The following is a 21,109-nucleotide window of genomic DNA, read 5'->3' as shown; positions in this document are numbered from 1 at the left end:
TTTCACTAATGAGCATTTTCTTGAATTGGAATCAGGAGGATATTGCTCCAAATCTAATAGGAGTATCTAATAAGATTCCGATCCAAAGAAAACTGTCCAAGAGCCAAAAGAGGCTGGAAAATCAGAGACTATTTCTACAGGAAAGAAGACTACTGATATTGTTATCATTAGCCTTCATATGTGCTTTCATGCGATTTTAAAACCAAACCGTTTATAAACCAATAACATTAGTTGTAGCTGCATCAAACCAAACCGTTTATAAACCAATAACATTAGTTGTATCTCTTAATTCCTTCATTCTCGCAAGAATTACTGAATTGGTCTGTGCTATTATTTCCTACTTTATGCAATGTTTTTGTGTAAATTATACTTAATTTTGTAGTGGATTCACCTACCGCAGCCAACTTGAGCGGGAAGATGGCATCATCATCGACCAACCAAAGTTGTCGCATATGCTCACTAAAAGAGAACAAGTCGGCCACCAAAAATTTCCGCGATGATCGTATACTAGGAAAAGGAGGTTTTGCCACCGTTTACTTAGGTATCATCAACGGTGAGAAAGTGGCAGTGAAGCAGCTTATTAAAGTTTCCAGTCAAAAGGGGATGGGTTTTGATGAGGAGATACAAGCACTAACACAGATCAAGCATCGCAATATTGTTTCTCTAATCGGCTATTGTAACAAGGACGGCGAGAAGATTCTAGTGTACGAATACATAGATAATCACACACTAAATGATCATCTCCACAAAAGGTTGAGGGACGGCCACTCAGAGCTCTCGTGGGATCAACGACTCACTATTTTGATAGGAGTTGCACGAGCATTGTACCATCTTCACTATTGCATCGGCATCGGCTCATTCATACACAGGGATGTGAAGAGTTCCAACATTCTTTTAGACAAGAATCTCGTGGCTAAAGTTGCAGATTTTGGCTTGGCCAAGTATGTGAGCTTTGATGACGAACTTAGCCATATTATTACAGATGGTAAGGGCACGTTTGGGTACATGGATCCGTATTATATATACACTGGGAAGCTTACAAAGGATAGTGACAAGTATTCATTTGGGATGGTGATGCTTGAAGTTTTGGGAAAAAAGAAAGAAGCTATGGACATTCTGGATCCAGTTTTTCATGGGAACATAACTGAAGGTAGGCTCAAGGCTGTGGATATATGTTGTGATATATGTAAAAAATGCCTGCTTCCACCAAAGGAACGACCAGAAATGAGTCTAGTTTTGGCCCAACTAGAGCTAGCGCTACATACATCGGATAGTGATTCAGAGAATGTTAATCCGATGCCGGCAATTGCCCATCTTGCAATACCACATTCAGATTTGAAGGAGATGACTCCTATTGATTCAGGATCAAGAGGAAGTACGATTTATTGGTCAACCATCCCTGCCACTAGACAGAAAGTTGCTTTAAAAATCTAAAAATGTAAGGTTCCAGAACGAGACTTTCTAGCACAGGTTTGTGTAATTTACTTTTGGTTTATAGATATTATTCATATAATAATGCATTTAAGCAATAATATATGGTTTTATAGGTTGCGACAGTATCAAGCTTGAATAATAAAAATGTAGTAAAGCTACATGGTTATAGGATGACTACCGAGTTTGATTACTACATGTATGAGTTTGCTTCAAAAAAGTCCTTACATTGCATTATACAAGGTGCGTTCCTCTTCCTTATTTCATTCTTCATGTTGATTTTATAACTGACAAAGTTTAATTGTTAGGATTGTCATGGGGAAGAAGATTTAAGATTGCTATCGACATTGCTAAAGGGCTTTCCTACATTCACGATGAGAAAGATTTGATTCATCGTAACCTCAAGTCTAGCAATGTGTTAATTTTTGAAGATGGAACTACCAAGATAGCCGATCTTTATATAACCAACCTGTGTGCTTGTAATCCTAAATTCCAGATTTATCATCCACCGGAGTAATATACTAAGTCTTAGAAAAGAAGAGTAGTAGTATAGTGAATTTGTACCTAACACTTTTGTTAATTGTATGATTGTAGATTTTCAAAATCTTTTGTTAGTCGTATCACCATCTTTTGAAAATCTACAATCATACAATTAACAAAAGTGTTAGGTACAAATTCACTATACTACTACTCTTCTTTTCTAAGACTTAGTATATTACTCCGGTGGATGATAAAGTTGGCACCGTGGCGTTCCGCCACGAACAGAAAACTGAAATTTAGGATTACAAGCACACGGGTTGGTTATATAAAGATCGGTTATCTTGGATAACACTATCAACGACATGAGTAAAGAAATTCTACACATATTTATGTTTTTCTTGGGTGAGCTATTGACAATACACGCAACTAGGTTTTCTAAATTTTGGCATAATGCCTGGCGAATAAGGCCATATCTGAACTTTACGCATCAAGATTTTGAATGTGATGGTTTCCTGCATCACGCCTCTACAACATTTGCAAGGTCAAAATTATATTCGAGTGTTCATTCATTAATGTTCAAGAAGAAGCTCGTTTTTATTAATTCTTGTCATGCAAGTACAAAATCAACAATCAAGCTATCCGTATCTTTCATCTATGGGCACATAATGTGCCTCAATATCATGCTAGAGAGTTCACAAGGCAAGCCATAGAACTAGGAGCTTACTTTAGAAGTTGGGTTTTTCGGAGTGATACAGAGGCTGTTTGTTTTGCCCGAAGAGGTTCTGGGCTCCAACATAATAGTCAGCTTATATCTTTCTGAAGCTGATATAAGATTTGGCCGAGGTAGGTTATTTCATGTTCTAATATGACGTCTATAGCTCTTTCGAATGTTATAACCCGTGGCGATTTATTTTTCAAACTAGTAGCGAAATGCCATTGCCTTGAAAATGTTGTCCTCTGTCGCACCGAAAAACTGTAGAGTATTCGAATGGCAACCACTTCCTTCTGTAGGAGCCTTCAACCTGAAGTTCTTGCGTCTTGTTAGATTAGATAAAGGAGAAAATATGTATATGAATGACTTGTGGCCTAAATTCCCACACCTAAAAGAGTTAGTCGTTTCAGATTGTACCTCCGACTATAACTGGAACGGGATAAAAATCTGCAGCCCATCACTCCAGATACTAACTCTTAAGATACATGATAGTACACTTATGGATGGAACATTTTCTGTTCCAAACATTCGTAAGTTTACAGTGGAGGGCATTCATTTGCCACAAATAGATGTGTTCAGAGGTAATAGTTCATTTTACTTTTTTAGACAATGCTTTTTTTATAAAATTTTCTTGTTTCTAGTATTGAATTGGATTGTGAATTTTTGTTGAAGATAGCTCTACAGTTTTCATTTTGCATAGCTAAATAAAAACTGTATGCAAGTGTGATGTAGATGCCATGGAGGATTGAATTACCAGCTGCACCACTGAGAGTTATATTGCAATGCTAGGTATATACCATGATTTATGTAGTACTCCCTCCGTCCCATTAAATATGCAACATTTGCTTTTCGGCACGAGATTTTATGTAGTGTTGTTTTGTGAGTTAATGAAAAGAGAGTAAAGTAAGAGAGAAGAAAAATAGGGAGAGTATTGTTTCCATTTTTAGAAACGTTTCATTTTTAATGGGACAGACCAAAAAGGAAAACGTTTCATTTCTAATGGGACAGAGGGAGTATATTATAGTCTAACTTTCTAGTTTACAGTTAGCTTTGCATGCTTATGATCTGTTTTTGTTACATCTGTGTTAGACTAAGGTTTTAGTGAGGATATGGAATTGTCCCTCCAGTATCATGAATAATTATAACCTCACCCAGTGTCAACCAATAACTAAAGTTTTAATGTATTAAACATTCGTACTTGTTCAACACTTCCATATTTTTAATTTCATAGCATGTTATTGTTAAATTTCTTAGTTGCATGAATAAAATACAATAAATGGCAGGGCTCCCACCACTTAACTAAAGGTGTATGTAGACTAGTCCAAGGATCCATTGATAGTGTGATTTTATTAGCTTTTTAACTGCCACAAGAGGATAGTTTTTATCGAGTCTATCATCCACAATAGTTTGTAAACCTTCATCACTAATTAGTAGTGGTGTTACCCAACTCACTAGGTCCATTCCATTTGGCAATTAGAGTCAATTGGCTTCTTACCTGTCAAGAATTCAAGTAGAACTATACTTATTAAGTTGTACTCCCCCCATCCATGAAATATTGTTCAAGTTTGACTCGGCACGAGTTTTAATAAATGTGAAGAAAAGTGAGTTCAAAAAATTAATGGAATGAGGGTCTCACATCTATATATGAGTTTTTATAACAGAATGTGAGTGTAAAAAGAGTTAGTGAAAAGTGGGTCCATTTACCAAAAATAGTAAAAAGCAAAGTGAATAACTTTTCACGGATGGACTAAAATGACAAAACCAGACAATATTTCACGGACGGACTAAAATGACAAACCAGACAACATTTCATGGACGGAGAGAATAATCATCAACAACCTTGCTATTTGTTCTTTGAAAATATGTCATTATATAATAACATAAGTGATGGTCAAGAGAATTCAATATTTAGAAAATAACTTACTCATATGGATGATAAAGTTCGCACGACGATCATCCACCATGCTGGTGATTTTAGGTTAAAATAACGCGGATTGGATAGATGAAGATCAAATATCTTAGCATTTCCATCATAAAAAAAATAAAACATTGCTATATTTGATGTTACTATGAATTGGTTATTTCTTATCATGAATGCAACAAAAGTTTTTAGCAACCTCAAAAATAAATTTAATTATTTTGGTCCATGACAATTCGTAGTAGTAAAAGCCTACTATGTTGAGAGTGTCATGTATGAACCTTCCATGAACGTATATATATCATTAGGTATAAAATAACCATAAGTCATAACCAATATTAGTAAATCATAAGTCCATTTTGTAAGCGTCGTGCAAATTTCAAGTTATTCCGACATAATTGACATTTTTGGGGTGATTGACTGAAATATAAAGAAGCACTTGCTTAATAGGATTGTGCACACTTGACATTTTTTGCATGGTTGGTCCGAGTCAGTCTAGGCTCAACTTCTAGGATCGTGCATGTATCAAGATACGTCAAAACCTTGTCCATACTTTGTCAGGAAAAGGGTTGATTTTCAACGCACCATAGAGCAACTTTAGCAATCAGTATATATTGAGCAAAACAACACAATCTTTAATCAATGCTACAAAGTATTGTATATATAGAACAAACATCAACTGATTATGATATTTTACCTTTTTAACTAGCCAGATATTCTTCACCGGGTCTATCTTCCACAATCATTTTTAACCATTCCTCACTAATTTGTAGTGTTGTTTCTAATCGTATACTATCAATTCTCTTTCCTCTATAATAGCAGTGGTGTTGCCCAACAAACAAGGGAACTTTCTGTTGTATGGTGTTTTAGTTTTTTACATGTCAAATGGTTCTAGGAGAACTACACCAAAGTTGTAAATATCACCAGCCTTAGTATTGTCTTCCCTTGAAAATCTGCAATCTTATAATAACTTTATTGTTGGTACTAATTCACTACAATATGTAACTTCATCTCTAGGAATGATACGTAACCTACTCTGGTGGATGAAAGAGTTTGCACGATGACCTTCTACCAGAGATAGAAAGCGGAAGTTACGGTTACAACTGCATGGCTTGGATATAAGAAGATCGATTAACTTAGCAATTCCATCCTAAAAAATCATCACGTTGCTAGACTTGACGTCGTAATGAATCAGATCCTTCTCATCGTGAATGTAGTGCAACCCTTTAGCAATGTCAACAACCTGATTCTTTGGACTCATGTCAAATATAACTAATAAAATTTGTTAGTTGTACTATCAACATACAAAATGGAAATAAGTAGGAGCTCACCATTCAAAATATTATGCGTGGACTTTCTTGAAGCGAACTCATAAATATAAAATTGAAAATAATTAGTTATCCAATAATGATGTAGCTTTGCCACATTTTCATGACAATGTCATAACCTATTGTAGATCAATTATTATAAGAGCATATTAATATATATGAAACATACATCTAAATCAAAAGCAAAAGTTATGCAAACATGTGCCAGAAATGCTCGTTCTAAAACCTTGCATTTGTAGTTTTTAAGATCCACTATATGTCTAAAAGCAGAGATGACAAGTAAACGATACTTCCCTTCCTACACCAATAACAGTATTCTCCAACTCAAAAGGTGACAAGTAAAGATTATTAACATCACATAATAAAGGCTATTGTCTCCTAGAATATTCTACTTCCAAATACAGAAGTTAAGAATATCTATAAGGTGTCACAATTAGACCACATATTACGCCCGACTAAGACTAAAGTACAGTGGCTAGCCTTAAGAGATAACATAGCAGTGGAAGTGATTGGGCCGACGGTTTGATGCCGTGCCGCTTTCTAGTTATAACCGATATGACAAGCTCGTTGAGCACAATCTCATGTTCTTGATTGCTTGTCTCGCTTGGATGTTCTGGCACTGAGTCTGAGTCAGTGATAGAATTGGTTTCTAGCCTATAGGACCGTGCCTGTCAAGTGTCGTGCAAATTTCAAGTTGGCACATAAAACATACACTAGTGGATGATATATACATATATACACCGAAATGATAACATACTAAAGCTAAGAATATCTATAAGGTGTCACGGTTAGACCACATATTACGCCCGACTCCATACAATAATTAAATGATGAAATAAGACTAAAGTGGCTAGCCTTAAGAGATAACATAGTCGTGGAAGCGATTGGGCCGACGGTTTGATACCGTGCCGCTTTCTAGTTATAACCGATATGACAAGCTCGTTGGGCACGATCTCATGGTCTTGATTGCTTGTCACACTTGGATGTTCTGGCACCGAATCTGGGTCAGTGATAGACTCAGTTTCTAGCCTCTAGGATCGTGCCCGTCAAGTGCCGTGCAAATTTCAATTTGGCACATAAAACATACACGGGTGGATAATATATATACATATATACACCGGAATGATAACATACGCCAATGGATGATAAAGTTGGCAAAGATATGGATTAGTTTTGATGAAGATCAATTATCGGTTCCATTCTCAAAAGTTTAAACATTGCATTTGATGTTACAATGAATAGTCGTAGCACAATTATTTACCAACCTCTACAATAACATTTTATCTTTTGGCCCATGATAATTCATCTCGTCCTAATTAGAATATAATAAAGACCAAATATTCAGTTTCTTCTCCGGCCCGCCTCATTAGTGCTCATTTCATTAGTTAAGGTATCTCTCAACTTTTGAAAGATACATTTTTTTCTCCTAATTTAAACTATAGAAACCATAGAAGTCAAACCAAACAATAGAAATATTTATCTCCTATCATGAAAAGGGAATCACTAACAAGAGTCATTCCTTTTCTTGAGAAACCATAAAGGACAAACCAAACTAGCCCTTAATGAAAACAATTTATAAACTACTTTGAAAAAAGGGATGTGGGCTAAAGTGGCCCAATTCATTTTAGCCCATTAAAAAAGTGTGAAGAATTCAGGAAGAACCCTAGAAGAAACTTGAGTGCTCAATTTTCATCACCTGCCAGTTGAAACCCTTGAAGATTCAATTTTTCTGCAAGGAAACCGAGTTATGGCATCGCCTACAACGGATGCTGCAATTCGGGATAAGCTCACTGTGATATATAAGCTCGGAGCTAAAGATGTAACACTTCAACTTTTAATTTTAATTTCAAATTGTGTATTTCTTTATTTCCTTTCAAATTTCAGTGTTGCGAGAGTTTTTTAACGAAAAAAAAGAAAATTCAGCATTAATTGTTAGTTGTGTTTTCACTGATTATTGCAGAGTCCATTGGTAAGTGACGTGGAGAAGCTGTTGGGCTCGTCAAAAGATGGGGAAGTGCATCCCAAGAAAAATGAGGTATTTCAAGCATTAATGTTTGTGTGCATGTTTCTTTCTAAGAATCAACGTTTGAATCAACGTTTTCTGGAAATTGAAAGTTGTAATTGGTGGTGGCAGATACTGAAGTGGTTAGAATTTGCTCCTTTTTCCAAGAATCCAACTGCTGATGTGCAGCTCAAGGCGCTTGAGGAGTTGAATGAAGAGTTGGTTACGAAGTCCGTAATACTTGGCGATGGACTCAAACTATCTGTTGCTGATGTGTATCTCTATGCGACGGCACATTCATCTGTGGTATGCTTTTTCCATGATGGTGCCACTATGTAGCATTGTGCGTGAGATAGCGTATAACTGCTTAATTTTCGATAACGTATTGTATTAACTAGTGAGCAGAGAGAATACAGAAGAATCGAGAATGTTTTACACAGATAGTGCTTCTTTAATTAAGATCGCTGGGAGATAATAGAGTGATGCTAATTATGCTCATTGGATTGTAGAAGTGGCTGGGGAAAATTGTTCAAGCTGTTCTTTTACCTAATTTTCTGATGCTTTTCCATTGCTTGTGTCTCTAGAATCGCCTTTCAAGCTCAGATAAAGCAAGGTTGCCACATTTGTTGAGGTGGGTTGATTACATCCAGGTAAGAAAAGTCTATCTTGTAACACAGATTCTTGTATTTTCTTTAAAGTTCAAATCTCTTTCTGAGAATTTTGATATGCAAGAAATATCGATATTGTGTTCTTTAAATAATAATAAAAAAACATAACCAAAATCCGTTAAAAAATTAAGTCTTTTTTAATGTGCTGCATCAGCTGCTTTTCATTGTGCACTGTCATTTTGTAGGTGCTTAAAATGTAGAAGTATAAGATCCATGCAAACTAGATAGTTTGCATCACACCACAGTATGCAGTTTCATTGATGATCGATTTTTTTGAAGTGCAGAATCAGGACGATATTGCTCCAATATTGGATAAGATTGTTGTAGAGAAGGCTGAATTTGTGCCCCCTGTGAGTAATTTAAAGCCATTTGCATTTTTTGGATTCTTGCAAATTAATAGGTATCATAGTTACATATAAAGATACTTATTTGTGTGCGGAATGTATTTGTAAGGAAATTTGTCTATTGTATGAAGGCAGCTGGATAAATTCCGAATTGGGGATGGAGTGGGGGATATGGGTCGACATCATTAGTGGAAATATTTAGGCTATTATGACATTTCTATTTACCGCCAAGGCAAAATCAATCATCTACATTCAAAACTTAATATATCATCTGAAAGTTTAAGCTCTAGGTACAGTAATATGATAAACTCAGAAGAATGTAGCATGGAGTGAGAGGTAGGCAACTGGATTGTTTGTAATATCACCATGAGACTTGTGAATTTCCAATAGGTGACTGTGTGTTCTTGTTGTAAGAGACCATAAAATTCAGAGGGGTCACATTAAAATATGAAAATAGAGTCCCCTTAACAACTTTGGGTTTGGCATGCCAGACACGGCATCTATTCTCATGTTTGCTGATAAACCATCTCCTGTTAGCCTATTACGCTGTTGGTTTTCCTTGCTGGCAGCACTTCTGGATACCATTATTTGAAGTTATCACCTGCTTTATGTTGATTAACTGTCTGGCAAACAAGCATCAGCTTAAAGATTGATGCATTTATTCCCGAACAACCTTCTGCAGGTTTCAAAACCTGTTTCAAAACCTGTAAAAACAGTTGAAGATTCCACTCCAAAGAAAACCGCCCAAGAGACAAAAGAGGCTGGAAAGTCAGAGACTGTGTCCAAAGGAAAGAAGACTGCTGATACTGTAAGCATTTAGACTTCCTATGTGTATTCATGCTTTGGCATCTTAAACATATGAATTCATATAAGTGAAGCAACTCCCAACATGATGATATGGGTGCAAGCCTAGAGCTACTAATCTTGTTGTAGAGTAAAGTACAAAAGCCTATACTTTTGTTCAGCTTCTGAAAAGCATTTTAATTGAGATTCTTAATTTCTTTTTTGAAAACTTTTGGAATTTGATCTTATATGATGTACCATCAATCTTAGTACTGCACATTGAATATTGCTCTTTTATTTCTTCTACAAACAAAAGAAAAAAGTTGAAGAGAGTCAGGTTAGCCAAGTAAAGAAGAAACTTCCCGAAAAAGAGGTGGAGAAAAAAGATGAAGAACTTAGCGTTAGTTTGCTTAAAATCCAGATTGGTCACATTCGTAAAGCATGGAAACATCCATCAGCTGACAGGTAAGATGACTGTTTGTCATGCAAATTAAGTATGCCTCAATCAAGCTATTTTGGGAGTTGTTTGTACATGTCGTATGGATTTATTTGATGTATCAAGTCTGATCAAAGCATGAAAAATATTATTTCAATGGACCTTGAGTAGGTTTTGATCTTTACATTTATTTAAGGTTTGTTTGTATAATTCATTCACCAATACGGGTCTCTTGCTCCTCTTTCTTTTTTCCCTTCCAAATATTGTTTGGCTTTAAATAGAAATCATAGTATTTTACTCTGGGTTTTGAGGTCTCAACTAAAAACTGTTCTATGTGATTTTTGTATGTAATGCAGTTTGTTGGTTGAAGAGATAGATGTTGGAGAAGCAAAATGTCGTCAAGTTGTTAGTGGCCTTGCAAAGTTCTGCACCCCTGAAGAATTAACGGTAAGAAACGTTAGATAGCTTTGGTCCTTCGAAATGTAAAGTGAGCTGCTCTTTACGTGTAGTATAATTTTTCACTCATCTGTCTACTGTATTCCTTTGCCCAGAACCGCCGGGTGGTGCTTATAACAAATGTAAAACCGGGGAAATTACGAGATGTGATGTCTGAGGGACTGGTATACTTCATCTTATTGCTCTTCACATTTTTCTGTGTCCTCTTTTATTGCTGTTTCTTACTCTATGCATTGGTTGCTGTAATTTGTGCCATTGTCACACACAATGGTAGTACACTACTGTATGCATGGATGTTATGCCAGCTTATGCTTTAACTTATAAGTTGATTTCAGCATGTTGGGCATTGTTGTCTGCAATTTGTTATATTCATTGCGTTTAACCTGCAGGTTTTGTGTGCTTCAAGTAAAGATCACACAGTTGTAGAGCCTCTTATTGCTCCCGATGGTGCTAAAGTTGGGGAATGTGTTACATTTTCGGGGTAATGTCCTATCACTGTTAGGGCTGATCATCTTACAATTTCTGGCTTAAATGTTCCATCTAAATTCTAACCACGGCTTTCAAACATTCTCCATTGCCTCTTTATATGTTGCATTTTTATTTGTTATGCATTTCCTGAAAATAGTTGTTTGAGATGGTCATAAATATTAACTAGAAAAGATCTTGTACACAGAATTGACGGCAAGCCAGAGGAGGTTTTAAACCCCAAAAAGAAGCAGTTGGACAAGATAACTCCGGTATGTTATCCCCGTTGATTCTGTTAATTGATGAGAACTAAAAGTATCATATTGAATAATTTCACCGATTGGCAACTTTCTGTAACATTCTTGTGTGTGCAGAATCTTTTCACCGATGAAAAGGGTGTCGCGACGTTCAAAGGCATCCCATTTATGACCTCTTCTGGACCGTGTTCGTCCTCCATTCCCAACGGAAGCATCAAATAGTGACGAGTTCTCTATCCTATTCTCCAGAATCCTTAGACACAGCATTGCTAGCTTGTTAAAATGCTTTGTACAAACCAAGTCCTATCCTGCAGCCGTTGTTTGATTCTGTGTTGTTCAAATCTTTGTCTAAAAGTTATACCTTTACGACTATTGTCTATTTTGTTTTTTTACTTTATTTCTTGTCAATTTCTTTTTTTAGCAATTACATCGAAATTTGAATAAAATTTTTGAATATAAGGTTGCATATTTTTTCAGCCTAACCAAACTAGCCCTTACCATGAACTATAAATAAATGAAGCATTTCCCTTTATTCACACACAGACACACACACATAAAAGCGCGAAATTTCAAGAATTCAAGAACCAGAGAAGAAACTTAACTTTCATCAGCTGCTTATGGCATCGGATGATTTGGATGATTCAATGCTAGATATGCTCAATGTGATCAACAAGCTCTTATCTAAACAAGTAAGTAGTAACCCTTCAATTTTCAATTTTGATTCCAAATCGTTTACTCATTCTTTTCTTTTAAATTTCAGAGTTATTTAATGGAAAAAAGAGATTTTGAGGCATTAATTGTGAGTTGTGTTCCCACTGATTCTCGCAGAGTCCATTGGTAAGTGACGTAAATGATGGGGTATTGAATCAAATGACAAATGTGGTAGTATTTCAATTTTCAAGTATTAATGAGGTTCTTTCAAGAATCAACGTTTTGTGTAAATTGAAAGTTGTAATTTGGTGGTGGCAGATACTGAAATGGTTGGATTTTGCTCCTTTCTTCAAGAATCCAAATGCTGATGATGTGCAGCTCAAGGCGCTTGAGGAGTTGGGATGAAGAGTGGGTTACGAGGTCTGTTTTACTAGGAGATGGAAAGGGTGTCGCGACGTTTGATGGTATCCCGTTCATGACTTCCTCTGGACCGTGCTCGTCCTCCATTCCCAACGGAAGCATCAAATAGTCGTAGCGTGGTAGGCAGAGTTGTTGAAATGCCCCATGTACCTGTTTGTATAAACCAAGTCCTAATTTTTTCAAATCTTTGATGTCCAAAAAGTTATATTGTCTATTTTGTTAGTACCATTCAATTAGAAGTGATGATTTTGTTTGCATGGTTGATATGTTATAGACTTATAGTGATAATATTAACAGGCAGACAATCCAAAATATTATAGGCTGGCCACGAGAATAAATGAGAAACTATTATTGATCATTTTTTATAAAAAAAAGTCAACGCAACTGGTTAGTTGGTGACCTTACCTAACAAAAGCTCAATTTCTAATTATATTTTGGTAGGTAAAAATGAAGATGCCACCAAACACAAGAATGCAAGAAACAAACACTAATTGAATGATGGAAACAGGTGATCTCTTTTGTTTTCTCCACAAGCAAACAAAGAACACTTTCATAGACCTAAGATAATCAATATGAAATATTGTAGCAAACATCATCTTAAACATCAACATAGTAAAGATAATCAGTGAAAATGTTGGTGATGGCCGTGGTGGTGGTGGTGGTGGCGGTGGCCGTGTTCATCGAAACCGAAGCACTGCAACAAAGGAGAGCATGCAACGAACACGCACTGTCCGATCATTTTGAACACGGATGCAACGAGGATGCAAGGGCAGCAGCAACAAGCCACCAATGGATTATCGCGGCCGTGGTGGCTGTGGTGGTCGTGGTGGTGATGACCCATTTTTTGCTTCAAAATCAACCTAACCATCACAAAACAACAGCAATCAACTCATTTTGTTTAGAAACATAAGAGAAAAAGTAGTATGAACTTGCCTAGTTTTGTCTCAAAGTGAGCTCTTTTTCTTGTGGAGTTCTTGTAGATCTAGAACAAGATTTTTATGGGATTCATGTGAAAACGAGTGCAAATGAAACGTGGAATTATATTATTTGTATATAAAATTTGAGACGTGTGAATTGGTGGTGTTGTGGCCCCATTATTAATGAATACTAGTACTTGTTTTGTCTTTGAGATTAAGAAATCATATCCTTTTATACCAGATTTTAGAAAAAATTGTAAATAAAATATGTAGATAAAAAAAATAGTTGAATATTCTAATAAGAAGAGAAAAAGATAGATTTATTTCAAATATAAAATGTGGACTCTAAAGTGGGACAAACTAAAAATAAAAAGTGGATATCTTAAATGGAACGAAAGTGGTATAAATTTTATAAAAGAGGTTAATATAGTGGGAATGAAAAATAGAGCTCAAATTATTACTAGATTAGTTTTTGGGTCAGTGGGTTATAATTTATTGGCTAACGAACACGTCCGCTTCAATTTAGAAAAAACTAAAAATTGTAGGAAAGAAATCGGGAGCATTACAAGGAATTGATATTGGAATTGATATAGAGAATATTTACCTTAGATAGAACACAATTAATATAAATTTAGGTTTACCTTTTATACATCCTTGTGTAGCCTATAAGAGGATGAACTCTGTACATTGTAAATCAATCAATAAGAATCTATTCACTACCCGTCTAAACATGGCATCAGAGCGGGAGGCTCGAATTGCCCGTTGGCTCAGAAATTTTTTCATCACAGCCTGATATACCAATCCCGACCTATCGACCCAGATCAAACCAATCTCGGCCTTTTTCAGCCTAAACCAAACCAGAGATATCCAACCTGCAAATCGAAACCATGTCAGACTCAGAGGATGCCAAACCCGATTCAGAGCAATCGGGAAAACTGAAACACAGCAAGAATGTCACCGTGGCGTTCAAGCTCAATGGAAAGAACTACCCGTTATGGTCGAGACTTATGAAAGTCAAGATCGGAGGCCGAGGGGCCTATTCGCATATCAGAAAAGATCCCCCCGAACCCGGAAGCAAGGGTTATGACGATTGGGAAGAAGACGATCTAGTGGTGTTTTCATGGATTGTTGATAACATTGAGAATGAAATCATCGCCGACTTTGCTCATCATCAAACGGCGAAGGCTTTGTGGGACAGCCTAGCCACGACATTTGAAAACAAGGCGGACAAGTATCTCATATACGACCTGGAAGAGAAAGCAATCACAATCAGACAAGGAGAACTGGACTTGGAGACGTATTACCGGAGAATCAACGGCCTATGGATCAATATCGATCGTTGCCAGAAACAGCCCATCACGTGCTGCGATAAGGGCGTAAATCAGTACCGAACACATTCAAACGAGAAACGATTGTTCAAGTTTCTGACCGGGCTGAATCGGGAGTATGATTCCATCAAGCGAGAAATTCTCAAAGAGGACCCCTACCCATCAGTCGAGGCGGCTTACGGATGGGTGAAGACGGAGGCGGCTCGACGGAATATCATGCCACCGGCGTCGTCTTCCCCAACCGAAACCGTCGGCAATTACGCCGGCGACTCATCATCTGGGGGAATTGGGAGCGGGTTCTCGGCCCAGAACCAGCGCGCGCCACCACGACACGGACCACCGCGACCCGCAGCTACCAGCCGGCCAGGGAACCGCCAAGACACGTCAAAACTATGGTGTTCACACTGTGGCCGACAAAAGCACACATATGAGACATGCTTCAAGAGATTGGGGTACCCGGAATGGTGGGAAGAGAGGCAGAAGGCGAGAGCATCTCAATCCCAGGCTAAATTGGCCGTGGGGGTGAACGACGATGGAGTACCGAAGCAAGTCGGTAACGGAATTAATGGAGGACAGGGGCCGACAGTGAACTCAGACGGCCAACCCGGCGGCGGTGATAAGTCGTATTCTAGGCCTCCGTTACTGGTCAGTATGACAGGTTTAAATGATTATATTTGCAAAGCAGTTGCTCAAAGTGTGCAGGATAAGTGTTCTGGCCAGTAGGGAAGTTCCGGAGTGTTCGGGTAGAAAAAGCGCCAGCATGGTCTCATACTGATCCGTATACGTGCTAAAACGGCTTGAGATGAAGAAGACGGATAGCTGGGACGGATTACCCACAATTAAGGGCAAAGAAGTCAAATTGCAGCGAGGATTTACCCTAAAAATCAAGGGTAGCCTCCCTATAAAAGGTAGCCAAGTTGGAGAGAGAAGGAGATCCGAGAGGAATTCACCATCATCCTTAGGTAGAGAGTTCTCTCGGTAATTTCAGTCTTTCAGCCGTGTCCACTTCTTGCCTCGCCGAGCCATGATCACCTGACGTTCAGAATATTCCCGAGTTCCAGTCATCGTCCGTTCCAGTTAGCTAGATCGTAGTTCCAGTCAGAGATTTTATCGCCCGGAGTGGCAAACAATCTTTAAATTGCTTTCGTAGTTTAATTAGTTCTCCGTCTTTACGTTGAATTTCTGTTACATTTTGGGATTTTGTTGTTTTGAAATGCTTGCTTGGATACCCGAACGTGTTAATGCTATGAAGTTGATTTCCGTTTCGTTCATTGTAGTGTTCTTTTCTTTCCTTGTCTAGTTAGCTTAGATCTAAGATTTATCGGTGTTTTAAGTGCTAAATCTCTAATTTCTGTTACGTAACAAATTTCTTTAGGATAGGTAAACATGTACTATTTGATCTGGAAGTAGATCGTTGCATGCAAGGCTTCGTTTTATTTTCTGAATCGATCTTTCATGTTGACCAGCATGCAGAAGTCCAGTTTCAGTGTTTGATTTCAGATTTGATTTCTTAGTTTTAGATCTGTGTTCGCGAGTTGTTAATCTGCGTTTGCCGGGTTGGATCTGGAATTGTTATCTGAGTTTAAGTTGTGTTGTTGGAGAAGACGATGTCTACATCCAGATTGGGGACCACCTTACTTTTATTTACTTTTGCTTTCTTTTGTCCTTCACCTCTGGTTGTACCTGCAGATCTGTCAGCCTAGTCACCACTACCTCCACTACACTCTGAATATTCTGTTTAGCCAAAAATAGAAATACCGTCCTTTCCAAACAATTTCTGTTACACCATGTCCCCTCATTTCCACGTACACAGTTGCATTCCATGATCTGCTCCCCCATCCTAGTCAGTAGGACGCCACCCTTTAATTACTCGCCTAGGTAGAAACTCAACCCGAGCGTGGTAGCTAACCAACCCTCCAAAACATCACCGCAGTAGTTTAAACGCACCATCTCTGTGGGATTCGACCCTTACCTCCACTATACTGATCAGTAGAAGTGGGTTGAGGAATCTTTGAAGACGAGGTCTAGGCTTAGTTAGGATCTTTATCCTGCCAGTAGGATATATCCTCACTTGAACGACACCTACGCACCTCGTAAACCATCTCTTCAAATGGCGCCGTTGCCGGGGATGGATGGCGTTTTATATACTATTGTGTGTGATACTTTGGCGTAAATATTGTGTATAATTTTTTTTCTCTTTTTCTTTTGTTTCAGTTTATGAGAAGCAGCTCGGATCCTAATCCGTGGAAACCGAAGATACTTCAGCGAGGATCCATACTTGTGACCACTCGTTCTGGCCTGTCAACAACTCTGTCTGACCTAGACACGAGTAGCGACGAAGAACAGGACACCATAGAAGGACCAATTCCAGTGGAGTTACCACTGTTGGAAGGCAATCCAGGAATGGCTGCCAACATGGACGAAGATCCAGAGATCGGTACGCTGAATGCGCATACCGAAGGAGAACCACCGCAAGCTATCGTGGTCACCCCGGGACAGACTGCTTGTGACGTGAAGCCTCATGTCATAGCGATTCTACCTACATACTGCGGGAAAAGCTATGAAGGGCCGTATGAGTTCCTTCACGAATTTTGTAAGATTTGTAGAGCGCAGAGAAGACCAGCAGGAGCGACTGAAGATGATTATAGGCTGAAAGCTTTGCCATTTGTGCTCAAGGGGGAAGCGAACACCTGGTTCATGCGCTTGCCCCCTGACTCTATTGAGACTTGGGCCGACTTCAAGTCAGCATTCCTGGGCGAGTTTTTTCCGTCATCTAAGACAAGCGCACTGAAGAGAGAAATAACGAATGTGAAGCAAGGATATGACGAGCCCTTGAGCGACTATTGGGCAAGATACATGGGTCTTTTGGAATCGTGTCCCAACCATCGCATGGCGGACATTGAAGTACATCATACCTTCTACGAGGGCATGAACGCGGTAACCAAAGACCTGGCCAATTCATCTTCGGGAGGAAGCTTCACGCAATTACGGGTCAGCGAAGCAAAGAGAGTCCTAAGGAAGCTACTGAATGCAAAGAAAGAGTATGACCATTCAAGGGAAGGATACAACCGAGAGCGGGCTGCTGTTGCATCGACTACTGATCAGGAGAACAAGCTGGAGCAGAAAATGGACTTGAAGATGGATGAACTGAAGAAGTCACTTTTGAGTGCCATCGAGAAGAGCACTCCACCACCTCTCCCAACTGGGAACTACAAGGGTGCAGAGCAGGGGAATCAAGGGGCCCAATACGAGCATCCGAATGACTTGATCAGTACGGAGCAAGCTAATGCTGCTGGGTATTTTAACCAGAATGGGAATTGGATCCAGGGGAGACAACGGGACGCACCATGGAGGGACCACCCGAATTTTCGATGGGGAGAAGGGAACCAAAACCAGAACCAAGGTCAAGGCCAGAACCAATATAACCCTCACCCGAACCAAAACCCTAACCGTGGACCAGCAAACCCAGACTTCCAGCCCAACTGGTCAGGAAGAAACCAACAAGCCCAAAACTATAACCCACAAAGCTCAAACTCGAACCCTGTTTACGTGCCACCCCATCAGAGAAATTTCCAAAACTACCAAAATCAACCAAACCAAGCATCCCAACACCATCAGAACCAGAATCAATTCCAAGCCCAGCACCAGAATCAATATCCTCAAGATCAGTACACTCCTCCTGCCCAATATAACCAATACCCGCCTAATCAAGGACAGCAAACCTCCCAGAACTATCAACACCAAGGGCCGGGTCATTTCCAACACTCGAACAGGCCGAGGAGATCCGTTGAGGACATGATGAGTGAAATGCTAGCATCACAACAGAACATCAAAGGAGAATTGCAAGCCCATAATGAGGTCGTGCAGGGGATGCAAAATGCCCAGAAAGAACATAAGGCGAACATGGATATGATGAATAGGCAGTTAGCTCAACTGGCCAGTTCGATGGGTGATTTGAAGGGAAATGCAGGAAAACTCCCATCTACAGTCCAAATGCCCGAGAAGGCAAATGTGAGTAAGGTCACGTTGAGGTCAGGAACTACTTATGATGCACCTCAACCGAAACAGCCGAGTGAAGGATCGAATGGAACGAAGATAGGAGGCGAGACAATTTCAGCTGAGGAAATAGGGAATTTCATGCCTCGAATGCAGGATCCATTCTTCCTGGATGATACACCAAGTATAAGAGGTGAACCCGATGCCTTACTGACCAGGAAGGAACCTCCTCAAGAGAAAAATCCCAGAATGGAGACTCGGACCCAAGAGCTACCAAAGAAAGTTGCTGAGGAACCCGTAGAAGAGAAAAAAGGGGAGAAACCATTCCCATTCCGATTTGTTACAAAGAGGAAGAAAGAGAACCCGGTCGACTACTTGTCGATTTTTGGAAGGTTGGACGTCACCATACCATTCCTCCAAGCCGTGAAACTACCCCCGCTCGGAAAATTCATTAAGGATTTCATAGCCGGGAAAGCTCAAAAAGATGGACAAATCATGGTGGAAGGGATCGCATCCGCAATTGTGCAAGAGAAACTGCCGCCCAAAAGGGCCGATCCAGGTATGTTCACTTTACCCATAACTATAGGGGATGTGAAGGTTGAACATGCGATGTGTGATCTTGGAGCTTCCATTAATGTCATGCCATTATCAATCTATAACCGACTGAAAGGAGTGAGGCTGTCAAACACTAGGGTGTTGATCCAGCTGGCTGATAGGTCGTGCATAAGCCCTGAGGGAGTTTTAGAGAACGTGTTGGTTAGAGTACAGGAGTTCACATACCCTGCTGATTTTTATGTGATCAAAATGAGTGAGCATGAAGCGAGAGAGTCTAGTGGAGTCTTGTTAGGGAGACCTTTTTTGAGAACGGCTAAGACAATAGTGGATATGGCCGAGGGGACTATTTGCATTGATTTTAATGGTGAGAAGTTTACTTTTGATATAAATGATGCCATGAGGAAACCCATTGATTCTGAAAATCTATGCTTTGTTGATGTGATTGACCCTCTAGTCCAAGATTTTCTTGAGACCGAACTATTACAGGAAAAACTCCAGGCTTTAGATGCTTGTGATCAGGCCGACGAAGAAGCTGCTGCGTGGTGTGAGTTGATCAGTAGCCAGGGGTTGACCGACGAAGAAATAGAAGGAGCGATCAAGGAATTCTGTCAAAAGTCGGCGTTCATTGGAGCCGCAGGGGCCAAGCTTCCAGTCAGTACGGAAGAACCTTCAGGGGAAGAATTAAAGAAAGACGGGGAGGCCCAGAAAAACCCTCTACCCGAAGACACACTTCCACCCCAAGTCGAGCTAAAAAAGTTACCATCGAACTTGAAGTATGCCTACCTCGGGGAGGAGAACTCATATCCCGTAATCATCAACAGCAGTCTCACAAAAGAACAAGAAGCGCGGCTACTGACTGTGTTGAATAGGAATAAGAAGGCAATCGGATGGAGCCTTACAGATCTAGTAGGGATAAGCCCCGACGTTTGCATGCACCACATCAGGCTAGAAGAGGGAGCGAAGGCTCATCGAGATGCTCAAAGGAAGGTAAACCCTAACATGCGAGAGGAAATTTTAAAAGAAATCTTGAAGTTGTTGTCGCTAGGGATTATCTATTCAGTGCCGGACAGTGAGTGGGTCAGCCCGATCCACATGGTTCCAAAGAAATCCGGGATCCAAGTTGTCAAGAATGAGAGGAACGAGCTGATTCCAACAAGGCTGGTCACGGGTTGGCGAATGTGCATCGACTACCGGAAGCTGAACAACGCAACAAGGAAGGACCATTTTCCTTTGCCTTTCATCGACCAGATATTAGAGAGATTAGCTGGAAAAAAATTTTTCTGCTTCCTAGATGGGTACAGCGGGTACTTCCAAATTCACGTGGATCCTGAGGACCAGGACAAAACCACTTTTACTTGCCCGTTTGGAACCTATGCATACCGTCGCATGCCTTTCGGTTTATGCAACGCTCCAGGTACGTTTCAACGATGCATGATGAGCATATTTTCCGATTTGATTGAGGAGTGCATAGAAATATTTATGGATGACTTCACGGTTTACGGGGACTCGTTCGACTCTTGCCTTCATCATTTGGACATAGTTTTGGAAAGGTGTCAAGCAAAGAGTCTGGTTTTGAACTTCGAGAAGTGCCATTTTATGGTCACCGAAGGGATAGTCCTAGGACACGTAGTCTCAGAAAGAGGTATCCAGGTGGATCGAGCCAAGGTGGATGTCATATCCAAATTACCATTCCCTACTGATCAGAAGGGAATAAGGGGTTTCCTGGGACATGCTGGATTTTATCGAAGATTTATAAAGGATTTCTCCAAAATCGCCCAACCCCTTACCAGACTACTTCAAAATGATGTGGAGTTCGTTTTTGATGAGCAATGCAAGGCAGCTTTCGATCTTCTCAAAGAAAAATTAGTATCCGCACCTATCATACGAGCTCCTGATTGGAACCATCCTTTCGAAGTAATGTGCGACGCCAGCGACTTTGCGGTAGGGGCCGTGCTGGGTCAG

At 39.6% G+C, this 21,109-nt stretch overlaps 2 protein-coding genes across 2 annotated transcripts; both read left to right on the top strand.

Annotated features, from left to right (window-relative positions):
• Window positions 1–417: 417 nt before the first annotated feature.
• LOC121764460 (probable receptor-like protein kinase At4g39110) lies at window positions 418–1,434 on the top strand. Its single transcript, XM_042160474.1, has one exon. The coding sequence runs from the start codon at window positions 418–420 to the stop codon at window positions 1,432–1,434; it is 1,017 nt and encodes a 338-aa protein (XP_042016408.1).
• Window positions 1,435–7,520: 6,086 nt separating this feature from the next.
• Window positions 7,521–11,677, top strand: LOC121765919 (aminoacyl tRNA synthase complex-interacting multifunctional protein 1-like). The gene is made up of 12 exons (XM_042162212.1): window positions 7,521–7,688; window positions 7,830–7,904; window positions 8,004–8,177; window positions 8,456–8,521; window positions 8,824–8,889; window positions 9,566–9,691; window positions 9,983–10,131; window positions 10,459–10,549; window positions 10,654–10,722; window positions 10,948–11,039; window positions 11,232–11,295; window positions 11,398–11,677. Exons 1-12 carry the CDS (start codon window positions 7,617–7,619, stop codon window positions 11,500–11,502), a joined length of 1,149 nt encoding a protein of 382 aa, XP_042018146.1. The 5' UTR covers window positions 7,521–7,616; the 3' UTR covers window positions 11,503–11,677.
• The last annotated feature ends 9,432 nt before the right edge of the window (window positions 11,678–21,109 follow it).

The sequence above is a fragment of the Salvia splendens genome, chromosome 14, assembly GCF_004379255.2.
Source record: "Salvia splendens isolate huo1 chromosome 14, SspV2, whole genome shotgun sequence".
NCBI lineage: Eukaryota > Viridiplantae > Streptophyta > Magnoliopsida > Lamiales > Lamiaceae > Salvia > Salvia splendens.
Note: the sequence above shows the minus strand (reverse complement) of the source record. Positions and strands in the feature narration are given on the sequence as shown.

Excerpts from the sequence above, each read along its gene's own strand:
- LOC121764460 (XM_042160474.1), top strand. The coding sequence starts at position 418 with ATGGCATCATCATCGACCAACCAAAGTTGTCGCATATGCTCACTAAAA.
- LOC121765919 (XM_042162212.1), top strand. The coding sequence starts at position 7,617 with ATGGCATCGCCTACAACGGATGCTGCAATTCGGGATAAGCTCACTGTG. Across the intron at positions 8,178-8,455 it reads CGACGGCACATTCATCTGTG|AATCGCCTTTCAAGCTCAGA; the intron begins GTATGCTTTTTC and ends TTGTGTCTCTAG. Across the intron at positions 8,522-8,823 it reads GGTGGGTTGATTACATCCAG|AATCAGGACGATATTGCTCC; the intron begins GTAAGAAAAGTC and ends TTTGAAGTGCAG.